This window comes from Scomber scombrus, chromosome 16 (genome assembly GCF_963691925.1).
Source record: "Scomber scombrus chromosome 16, fScoSco1.1, whole genome shotgun sequence".
Lineage (NCBI taxonomy): Eukaryota > Metazoa > Chordata > Actinopteri > Scombriformes > Scombridae > Scomber > Scomber scombrus.
In genome coordinates this window covers 26210642-26222977 of record NC_084985.1, presented here as the reverse complement: position 1 = coordinate 26222977, position 12336 = coordinate 26210642, and the positions used below count along the sequence as shown (strand labels likewise).

At 40.4% G+C, this 12336-nt stretch overlaps 2 protein-coding genes across 2 annotated transcripts in view; both read right to left on the bottom strand.

Annotated features, from left to right (window-relative positions):
* Positions 1 to 12336, bottom strand: part of septin7a (septin 7a) — a 461874-nt gene that overhangs the window by 191882 nt on the left and 257656 nt on the right. The window lies entirely within an intron of this gene.
* LOC133995962 (retinoic acid receptor beta-like) overlaps positions 1 to 12336 on the bottom strand; it is a 121590-nt gene that overhangs the window by 15024 nt on the left and 94230 nt on the right. The window contains exon 4 of the mRNA XM_062435471.1: positions 11974 to 12134. Within this exon, the coding sequence (XP_062291455.1) occupies positions 11974 to 12134 (161 nt within the window). The remainder of the gene's footprint in view (positions 1 to 11973; positions 12135 to 12336) is intronic.

Below are 12336 nucleotides of genomic sequence, written 5' to 3'. Positions count from 1 at the left end.
CCTCTGAATGAAGCTCACATGACAGTCAATGTCATCCACCTCTGATGTATTCGTTCTGATTAATGTTGTTAGCACGAGGAATCATTGGGGGTTTGTACAATGTTCAACAGCGTTAAGTTAAAGGATAAACTAGCAATTTTTCAAGTCTGTCTTAAACCAGCAGTCAAGTGTCCATATGTACAGTGAAATAGGTTTCCACGTTGTAATCATATCTTCTATTCACTGACTGTTAAAAGACATCCTTCAAATGTGCTTTCAATGGAATGATGAAAATTTAAAGTTAGTCTACAGTCTACCGTCATTTAGTGCAAAACTGCATTTAAAAGTAGATGTGAAGCTTATATGAGGCTTCAGCAGTCTGAGTTAGTCATGTTAAGTGGATATCTGACACATTTATAGTCTTTTTAGCATCAAATTCCCTCTTAGTGTTTCCCTGTTGAGCTGTGGTGGAAGTACAGTAACAAATAGAGGGACTTTGCCACTAAAAACACTAACGTTGAAACATAGAAGACTTGATTTGGTAATAAATAAATAGCTGAAATAAGTCATGGATATGTGGTTGGAATGGTTCAAGTGATTGATAAATCGTTGACATGTCTAGCTCCTGCAGAAACACAAGCAAACACATACTGCTCCTCTGATGTTGGAATGACAGGAAACCAGGAGAAGAAGAGGGAGACAACAAAGAGGCAGAAGATAGTGTGATGGACACATCCAGACAGAGAGCAGGGAGGATGAGCAGCAGTTGGGGAATTGGTCGGGTGTAGCGGGGGGAGAAAGCTGTGGTGTGCTGGCTGATGGCGAGGATGGAGCATCTGATGATAATTTGTTTGTTTTCTGATGGTTTACGTGGAATAGCCCATCGGTTCCACATGAGTGAGTCTCCACATGTAGCAAGGACACAGCACAAACACTCACAGAGCAGGAGAAAGACAGGCCTATGCAGAATCTACTGTGGATGTAAGTTGGACACCAGAAAAGCAGAGACGTGTGGCTGCTTTGACCTTTCTACCTGGAACACCTTATGCTGTTTTAGCTTTTGACCTTTTCTGACTTGTACTGGGCTTTCGTGATGATCATAAAAGGAAACAGTATTTTTCCTTGTCTTCTTATTTTCTCTGATACAACATTTAATTCAACAGAATAAAGACCATAGTGTGGCTTCTAAAAGGGGGTTTTAACCTTTTACTACCTGCTGTTTCACCTGTATGAGACTAACACATATTGAACTTTCACAGACTGTGTAGAGAGCTGAAGCTTTGAAATTGTCTGTTTGACATATATGAAATTAATATTTCTTAGATTTCTGGCAAGGAATTAATGAACATCTTGCATGGCATTGATAGTGCATTTGAATCGACCTACTACCATACAGTCAAACATTATGGATGGTTTATATTTAAAGGATTGATTTCAGCCTACTCCACAGCAGTAGCTAGACGAGCCCTGAAAACAACAATAACATAATACATCTAGGTTAAAAAATCTGCTGAATTAATTTCCACAAAGAGTTGGAGGATTTGGAAAGAGTTGGAACTGCAAGAATCATGGTGGGCTACAACAGAAATGCAAACACAGCAAGTCTGAGTGACGATCCTGAGTATGTGACAAGGGACACTCTTAAGGATTACTGGACCAGCAGAAGAGCTTTCATGAGGATCTGAGGATTTTCTCAAATGATCCTGGACTCAGCCAAGAAAAGAGTGTACTCAGTGTTGGTTGAGTTACAAGAACTCAAAGGTGAGACTGAATTACTCTCAAAATGAGATTGATGATCTAAAGAAACACCAAAAGGCCCAATAAAGTGAGTTTAAGTACATATCCAAGTAGGTTAATGAACTGAAATTAGGACAATCTGCGAAGGGATACTATAATCAGATGGATTACCTAGAGAATCAATGCAAGAGAAATAGTCTTGTGATTAATGGACTTGGACCATATATACAGCTAATGAAACCTGGGCTTGAGTCCAAAGCACAAGAACTATTCACCATAAAACTGGATGTCTCTGTGGAAATTGGGAGAGCTCACAGGAATAGAAAGTTCAGAGTGACAGTGAAAGACAGAGATCGTTATGGCCATGGCAAGACCTTACCTGATAAACACCTCAGTTTACATCATTGAGGACTTTTCTGAACGAGTGAGGAAGAGAGGAGCTGAGCTGTTACGATGAAGGCGGAATGAAGGAGGCAAGATCAAGAGAAGATTATGGTCTCATCATCTACAACTGCCTGACTGAGCAGAGAGAAATCCCCCAGTCAATGATATAAAGTGTGTTGGATCATTGGTTGGTATGAACTGGTCAAATGAGTGATGGCATCATCTGGGTTGTCAAGTGGGCATCCTCCTTCCTCAATGTTTGAAATGTGATAGGCCAGTGAAAATATCAAGACACTTGCTGTCTCAGAAACACATTTAGACCAATCAATAAGAGACTTGGGGGTAAGCCTACCAGACTATAACATTTTTAGAAACTGTAGAAATATTTTTTGGGGGAGGCGTAGAAATGTTTATACAAAGCCATATTACCACCAAGGTTGGACTGGACTGGACCTGATGGATGCCAGTATTGAGACTTTTTGGCGGCTTTTGGACTTATGCCCATTGAGAAAAAAATTTGAACAGCACTGCATTCATCTATAATTTAACTCGAAGATGGTGAACCAGTCAACTAGAGTATATTGCAATTATGCCGCACAAACATCTGCAACCTGTATTGATCGCATATTTACTAATAACTGTGAATTATGCTCTAAATCTGTCCTGTGGGATTAAAAGATCATACTATTGAGGCTATTAAGAAAAAGTATAATTCCTAAAGTTATACAAGAGGTCATGTAGAATGTTTTGTGATAATGATTTTGTTAAAGGTATAGAGATTGTTGAGTGGAACCAAGTGTTGGCATTAAATGAGCTGCAAAAAGTTATTTAATGAACTATTTCTCTCTTTAGCTGACCATTGTCCCATTAAGAAAATGTACAGTAAAATCCTGGCTGGTATGGATAATCTGGATGGTTACTAGTTGTTACCAATATAATTCATTGCAGATATGTCATATTTTTAATTTAAGTCTTAAGGAGGGGTTTATTCCCTCAGGTTTGTAATCTGCCAAGGTTGTACATCGTCCGAAAAACAACAAGTTTCTCAGCTGCCAATAGCTGACCCATGAGTGTTCATCCAGTGTTGAGCAAGCTGATGGAAAAAGTTGTTCTTGAACAGATACTACATTATTTTTCACTTAAGGGAGATCATTCCACCTGCACAGCACTGGTAGAGATGACTGACAAATGGGTATCTTATACTGACAATGACAATTATGGTTGGAACTGTATTGTAGACCATAGGTTATTCTTAACAAAACTAATTACACATGGGTTTAGTCCAACAGCAGTACACTGGATGAATTGTTACTAATCCAATACGATGCAGTCTGTGTTTTTTAATAGTGGTTTTTCCTACCCTAAATGCTTACAGTGCAGCATGACCCAGTGGAGTTGCCTTGGGCCGGTACTCTTTTCAATATTTACCAAAGACATGCCTTGGTTTTGGGTAAGTGGAGTGCTATCGTATTTGCAGATGATACAGATATATATTTTGCATCAAATAATGATTTCGGGAACACACTATAATCTGAACTGCAATTATTACTTGAGTGGATATGTGAGAGTAGACTTGTTTTGAATGTAGCAAAATCAAAAAGTATGATTTTCATGGCCAAACAAGCCACTAATAAAGATAATCAGCTGTGCCTATCACTCAAAGGATCAGATATTGAACAGGTTCAAACGACAATTTTGCTTAGAGCCACGCTTGATGAGCAGCCATCATAGGAGAAACATAGTGAGAATATTAAGAAAATGGGTAGAGGAATATTATGCATCACAAGATGTTCCTCTTTTCTTACCACTGCCTCTGGAGTGCCAGTGGCATAGGCTGTAGTTTTATCTCACCTTGATTATTGCTCAGCAGTCTGGTTGGGTGCAGCCACAAAGATCAGTCTAAGCTTCAAATAGCTCAGAATAAAGCTGCAAGGCTCGCATTGCCCTGTCTGTTAGATGTGAGGCAGGGTACAGAGAGAATGCATGCCAGTCTTGCATTGGCTCAGAGTAGAACGGAGGTTGGCATGCAATCTAATGGGTTTCTTTGGGAATATCTGTTATAGTAAACAACCAAATTTTCTGTACTCACAAATAAATGATGTGAGAGATCAGACCAGGCAGGCTACTAGGGGTTATCTAGTTAAACCAAAACCCAGAACAGATGCAGTGTGCAGATCTGTAATGTACAGGGCCATAACAAGTTGAAACAAGTTACTAACTATGATAATTGAACCACACAGTAAGGCAACTTTTAAAAAAACAAAACAAAAATAACCTGTTATGCTCAAGCTTCATATTTTATTTATTTTTCTCCACAAGAGTAGCTTTGCATGACTCACAGTTAAAAAAAACCCTCCTTATTTATCTTATACTTGCCCTTTATGTAGCCCCCCAGTTCAGCCTCTGTCTCTTAACAGTCCGTCCTAGCTACTGTCTTTTTAAAGTCCCTCTTCCAAAGAGCCCACTCTCTTCTGACTGGCCAGCTTTTGAAAAGCCTGCTGAGGGGCAGCCATATCAGAGTCTTAAGTTACTGCTGATGCACTGACACATTGTTGGTTTTGCTCTTTATATGTGATTGTTGACAATCTGTATGACAGATATCTACAGCAAAACGCAGAACCTAGACTCTTGAGACCAATACAAATACTTAAGAGTTTAAAAATCTGATGTTATAATAGTGAATATCCACATTTTACTGTAACATAAAGACATATACAAAAACATTTAGATAATGATTCCTTACGTTTTCTTTTTTTTAAGAATTGTGAGTAATATATGAATGAAATGAAAAATTAAATTGTAAACTGTTGTCTGGTGAAATACTGTCCTTCTTGTGAGTCTAAAGTGTACAGAAACCACAGCCAGAGTAACTCCCCTGAAAAAAACACATAGAAGTCAGGAAACATCATCCATGTTTCAATTAATTAGGCGGCTGGCTGTCAACTAACCCAAAAAAAAAAAGTATTCATAAATTTGCAATATCATTTTTGGCCACATGGGAGCAGCAGAAACAAGTTGAGAATAGGAGGTTATGAAAGGAGGTTATGAAAGTGCTGAGAGTGAACCAAAACAGTAAAATTGCAGTCGGAGAGCTAAACAATGAGCTGAAATTCTCCTATAAAGCTTTTTAAAGCCCAGGAGAGCTGCAGAGTCATGTGCACATCGTCATTTTATACATTATTATTAAACATACCAATTATAACGACTTTTACAACAAAAATATGCCTTGACTGATTAGCCAAACATCCATTGGCTTAAACTAGTAGTACTTTGCAAAGATTAATACTCAAAAAGTATTAACCTGTCACTAATAAAGAATACACCAAAAAACGTCATATCTACTTACAGGCATACCTTCTGAGGGCTCAAACAAGAGGATTGCGGTGGATTGCGTCAGAGTGCACTACTCTGCCATGCTACTAGCTTATGTTAGATTAACAAATTAATTTGCTCACTATAAGAAATTAACTTAAGTCGGAACAGATGGACAACCTCTGCAATAACGCCACTGTTTCTAAACTACCTCAAATGTATCTTTGGCATTTCTGTACTGCAACTTCTCATACATATATCTACAATAAGCTAATGTCGAATGATAATATTGGCACTAGTGTTTCATTTTAAAAGAAATTCACAAAGTACCTGTTGTTTTTATACTAGTATTTGTTTGGGCACTGTTTTCACTCTGATTTTTCCATTGTGTAGCTGGCTTGGCTTGGATAGAGTTTGAGCACATAATTAAGCCATAAACAACTATATAAAAAGGGTTCTTGACAGCAACAAAAAGGTTTGTGCCACTGCCCAGTCCTGCAGAAAGGTTAGGAGTGTACACAGTATTATTCACAGGCCTCAGGAGAGATGGAAACAAAGCCTTTGTGCAGCTGTAATTGACTGTTGCATAGCTTTTTCTTATTTTTCAGATCATAAATACAACTGCAAAGAGACACTGACAAAGAGTTCTTTGTGTCTATAAACAAACTTAGGCTGTTTATTCAGCATAAACGGAGAATGAAGAATTCAGTGGCATAAAGCATGTGTCTCCATTTAAATTGTGTTTACAGACAAACAGTAGAGACTGATCAGAGTGGGCAGAGAAAACATGCTCATCTTTGTGTTTACTAGCACATATTGATACAACGTGGCTGAAGATGCACTTTGACATTCTGTACTGGGATATAATATCGTTAGATTTGACTTTTTGACTTTTATTTTGACGAATGACAAACCTTGCTGTCATTCTTTGCAATTTTAAAATACGTATTGTATTAATACAATTTACAGAAGTAATTGAAAGAATTAATAAAGTATTATGTCAAACCCCAAACAAAGGTAATAAATTAAGTTGGACAAAAACTTACACTCAATCCTAAATTCTAATTTTTGAGTTTGAACTTTTAGCAATGAAACCAAGAGAGCATATACACGTCTACTGTGCAGCTTTTCGGAGGAGTAGACAGAAATATGATGAAATAAAATCTGGTCACAGGGGTGTTATGCAATCAATCCATTTATACCAAATTTAATATCATTTGCCTTTCTGTATTTTACTTGTGTCAGAGTGGAAAGCATTTCCACAGCAGTAATTCTATGAGTGCAGCAATTCATTCCAGTTGCTTCCGCTTTGCTTTTTTTATGATCAATGTTGAGCTAAAGTCAATGAAATACAAAACTTCCTGCAGATGTTTGACATAAAATGCAGAAGAGGAGTGAAGTTATGCCGCTGGAAACCCATTAATGTCAAACATCTGTGCAGGAAGTGTTGAGTTTCGATGACATGTTAACAGCGATCAAAGAAAGTAGCAAAGTTGAATTAATGACTCATTATAGAAATTCTGTATATTGGTGCTTTAGCCAAAAACTTGTTGTATTACTTTATAAGAACATCAAATTTATTTCCATTGTGGTTTTTGATGTAAAAAGAGCAAAGATGCAGGAGTGCATGTGAATTACTATCTACTTATATCATCATCTATAAAATCACATCTAAATCCGCCCAGACCTCTCAGGTGGTCTGGATCAGATCTGCTTTCTGTTCTAAGAGTCAAAATTAAATAAGGAAAAGCAGTTTTTATGTTCCACATATCCAAACAAACTCCCAGAAGACACTCACTTCTTTTAAATCACAGCTGAGGGCTTTTCTGTTTGCTGCTGCTTTTTTTTATTAAATACAAATGTTAGGTTTAATACCTGCACTGTAACTTTTTATTCTCCTATTATAGCTTAATTTAATTTCCATTTTAACACTTTTAATTGTGTTTCAATGTTTTTCTTATGTTGACATGTATTGCTTTTATATTCTATCCTGATGCATTTTATGTAAAGCACTTTGAATAGCCTTGATGCTGAAATGTGCTATACACATTAAAGTTGCCTTGCCTTGCCTTAAAACATCTAAAAAATCATATATATATTACAATGAGAATTCAAATCGACCAACCTTAGACCAGACCTCATACTATGGTCGGTCTCACTCCGGCTCATCTACATCATTGAGCTCACAGTGCCCTAGGAGGATGCAGTTGGAGGAGGCCTGTGAGTGCAAGAAGCTGAAGTACCCAGAGCTGGACAGCAAATGTCCAACAGGTTGAAGCAGCCTGTAGAGGGTTCATAGCCATGCAACATCAAAGTTACTCTGGGAGATGGGATTCAAGTGTGCAGCTAAGGGATAATAACATCTAGTCCTACGCAATAGATTCTTCAATAGCCATAATTTGACCTTTTCTTTTCTTTTCTTTTTTTTTTTACAGCTACTTATATTTACCATAAGGTAACTTAGTTCAAAGGTCATTTATTCCAACATATCAAGAAAATAAGTAAACATGAAGAAATTTTGCAGAGTTGGCACTAACAGCAAATTAAACTGGGAGAACAACAAAAACAGGAAGAGGCCTATTCTCTCTGCAGTTGGAGTAGAAACTACTATTTGAGAATTTACCTTACCACAAAAAGGAAAATGACTTGCATTAGAGCTGCCAGATCCAAGCAGCAAGGTTAGTTACACCTACCCACCAACTATGCTTTAGCTAATCTTTCTATGTCCTGGCTGCACTCTGAATGCACTCGGCCAAAAATGTCATGCTCCAAGTTGGCATGGTCTATTCTGTTAAAGTGTTAACTGGTTTTCCTCTTGTAAAAAGAGCAGATAATCACATGGCAGCATCATAGCCAGGATTTAAAAAAAAAAAAAGCTGATTCCATGATTCCATTCCCCCAACATTTCCTTTGAGTATTGAGTCAGACAGCAAAAAGAAGGTCTTTAAATTACTTATTATCATTTAACTTTCTTATAGATTTAATAATTCAGTCAAGTGTTAAATTATATAGGTTAAATGCTTCCTTCTCCACATTGGCAGGAATAAGATTCCGGTGCTGAAGCAGAAATACTGAACTCAGCCTAAAAAAACCTTTACATTTTTTAAATTGTAGAATGTAGAGATGGCCCATTTGCTTATTTGAATCATTTACTTAAAGCTCCTAAATTCTCTACAAATAACATAGACATAGAGGACATCATTTTTAGACGCTTGAAGCTATTGAAGAAAAAAAGGGGCAGGTGGAAAAAGAACAGATTCTTTACTGAAAATCCAATATATGCTCAATATGTTTGCCAACCTCAAAATGAGTCTAAGCTCAACCCCAGGAGCTATTGTAGTGTGAGAGGGCTTGAACACAGCAGCCCTCTGAGTTGAGTGTGGAGAGACAGCTGTGGAAGCCCTCTGCCTCACAGCACATCAATCCCCCTGAGGTTGTTACTGTGAGGCAGTTAGCAGCGCGGCTGCTGGACACTGTCACCAGGAGACTATCTATTGTGTGGCAATCCGAGAGAGAGAGGGAGAGAGAGAGAGAGGGAGATATCGGGAGACATGGAGCGGTGGAGAGAGAAAGAGAGAGATCATTAAATATGATCCGGGGTTAAGTGAGAAGCACATTAGGACTGTGCTTAAATCACAGACAACGAGCTGCAGTCGACACAACAGCACTACGGACTCACATTCCACTGATTGACGTCTGATTTGATGGGGAAGGAGGAGGTGGAGGTGTCGACAAAGGAGTGTGTGTGTGTGTGTGTGTGTGTGTGTGTGTGTGTGTGTGTGTGTGTGTGAGAAAGAGAGAGAGTGTGTGTTTGCACAATCCACATATGTTGGAAGGGGGGTGGGGTGGGGTGGCGGCGGTGGCTGATATTAAAGCAACTCATCTTGTCTTCCCTCTGGGTGGAGAGGGGCAGGGAAGAAAAAGGGTGGAGAAGAGGGAGGGTGAAATAATTCGCAGTTGAGTTTTTTTTTTATTTTTTAGGCACCCCACCACCCCCATCTCCCATTGCCCCCCCCCCCCCCCCCCCCCCCACCCTGCAATCTCAGTCAATTACACGAGTCCCATAATTCAATAGAGCGAAACAAGGAAGTTGCCGGGGAATTCTAATTTCATTTAAGAACATTTATCCAAACAAATTAGACAAGTTGCAACATTAGAAAATAAGCCGGCAGTGTAGAAATGAGTGCTGCGCAGTACATCAGCGCGCCGGCTCGTGTGTACAGATCCAGAAAGGGGAGAAGCAGTAAAAGCAGCCAGCACCTGTGACAAATAGCGACGTTGAATCATGGCTGTAATGTGGCTAATATCTGCAGGCGGGGGCCCCGTGTACTTGCACAGCGGCTCCCGGAGCCCGCCGGCCACGTCGACCGCTAATGTTTTATTTTGTCTTTGAAACTGCCGGGCTCGTTTTTCATCACCATCACTGTCAATGAAGCGTTATTCATTGTGGAGCTAAGCCCTCTCACTCGCGCGAGCTATCTCCGCTAACCCGGCAATGAACTCCTAAATCACTGCAGACTAGGATTTGAATATTTCACCACATAATTGGAGCTTTAACCTAATCTAGGGGCGCGGGAGCTCCTCTTCTGTTTCCGACGAGGAGGACTCAAAAGGCGCATCAGGATCCAATCGCTTGTAATAATGAGGAACTTCTCACAGTCTGTGAGCAAGCATAATTACCACTGATCCAGATTAAGGCTTTATCTGAGGCCCGACTGCCACTCCAACAAACAGCAAACACTGGCTTATATCATGACGGGGGAGCAATATTTTTGCTATTATGCGCCACTATTTTCACTCGTGGATTTTTTTTTTGCCTCAATGTGACTGTTTATTTTGGAAAATCAGGAAGTGTCCCGTGGGAGAGGGGATGGGATAAGGGTGGAGTAGAGAGGGGTTACAGCGATTAGGTGCTTTGTGTTGGGATTGAAAGAAGGGGGGGGGGGGGGGAAAACAGTGTTTTGGAGACGGGAGATTACTGTACATTGAAATGACAGCAGCAGCAGTGTACAGCTGCACTATATGCCAATTTGCTCCGTTTTAGCATCACTTACCAGCTCCACTCCAGTTTATTGCCAGTGACTGAATGATTTTCATCACTGCCACAATTGAGGCATCACTGCGTAGATTTGTTTATCCTCCTATAAACAGTATTTTACATGATTGACAGGTGTCGGGAGATTTTCCAAAACTGGTTCCACCAAAATCATTAAACCTCTCTCTTCCTGCTCTCAAATGCTCCCTACAGATGACTGTTAGTGGCACACCAGTGTCAATCACGTCTCACTCCCGCCGACTGTAATCTACACGTTGAGTCATCTTAAAAACAAACACATTAGAATCTGTCACCTCCCCACACATTGCTGCCATGCCTACCTGTCAATCAAAGCGCCTCCATCTCTACTCGGGATCGAGCCGTCCTGCAGCTCGAGCCATTTACCTGTCATGAGCATCACAAAGCTCAGCTGAACACGGGGTTTTTGCAGCGTCGAGCTAGGGGTCGGTGTTCGCTTTTGGAGGTTCTTTTGACATTTGAGCGACCTTCAACTTTTGCACCGAGTCATGACGAGTGCAGGGCAGTCTCTCAGGGGAAACAGGAGCTTGTTGTCACTGAGTTGAGGGGAATGTAGAGACTTTGCAGGGTCGACCGCTTTGAGAACTGAAAACAAGGGTGTCTGATTGACAGGTTCTTCTCAAAGACCCCGTTTGGATTAGCATCCCCTCGCTATCTGGCCTTTCATTGGTTGTTAGTTCAGCAAAGGGCCTGGCGTTTGAGGGTTTAAGGGGGACGATAAAGAAACCTTGATGTCTGGCGGGAGATGACTGGTGGAATAAAGCTTCTCACAGACCTTGACAAGCGTTCTCAATACATCCAGCTTAGCTCCGTCGCACATCAGCGTTTTGACTTACGGAAGCAGATAATGACGCACGTTGGATTAACTGCGTTTATTCCACTTTTTAGACGTGTCAGAACTGGAGGCCGTCTCAGACTGACTGATAGGCAGCTGTCTGCTTCAAAAGCATTTTCCCCAATCAAGGTTTGGTGTCGACAGCTGCAACGTCTTCCATTCCTGACATCTCTTTCTGATTCCTCCTCACTACGTTGCAACATATAGGAAAAAACGGGTAAACAAACCCTGCTATCATCTCGGATCGGTCTCACCGGAGAAGCTGGAAGTCGTGGTGTGTTAGCTGTGCTGTTATGATGCATGCCTGTACAGCCTTTCTATCACACTTAATGTCCAATCAATAGCTATTGAAAGAAGAAGAAGAAGTGTTGGTGAGGATTTGCCTGGACAGTCAGCGGTGTACATCTAGACTCCTGAGCTGCATTAGAGGGGGATTTAGAGTACAGTACGAGAGATTGATTATCATTACGAACACTGCACTCGCGGGTAGTTTGCAAGACCGGATCAAAGAAGCGCACCGTACCATAGGCATAGTGGGGTCAAAGAAACAGCGTAGCTCTGTTATGTTTATGATTCAAAAGAAGCGCAAACCACAGTCGAACATTTTCATTGATCTACTGTATAGATGTATATTTGCAGACAGCGGACTCACCGTGGTGTATTTGCCAAGCTGGCAGAGGGAGGGGAAGGTTTCTTGATGGGCCTTACGAATCTTTTCTATGATGGTCTCCAGCTCGGCTGTCATCTCGTAGCTCTCTGCCAGCTCCGGCTTTGGGCTCTCCTTCTTCTTTTTATTCCGGTCATTTCGAACAGCTGAAGGAGAACAAAGGATTAGGATTAGCATCAACTATGAATAGCGATTGTAAAAAGGATGGCTCGATCATCGTAGCGAATGCGGATGTTTGGTGGATTGAAGCAAAAATAGAGGACGACCTGAAGGAGGAACAACAGAACTTTGTTGCTAGTAAGCGTTTTTATTGCTGGTTATTTTTCAGAGATGCAGCAAGTTGTCAAA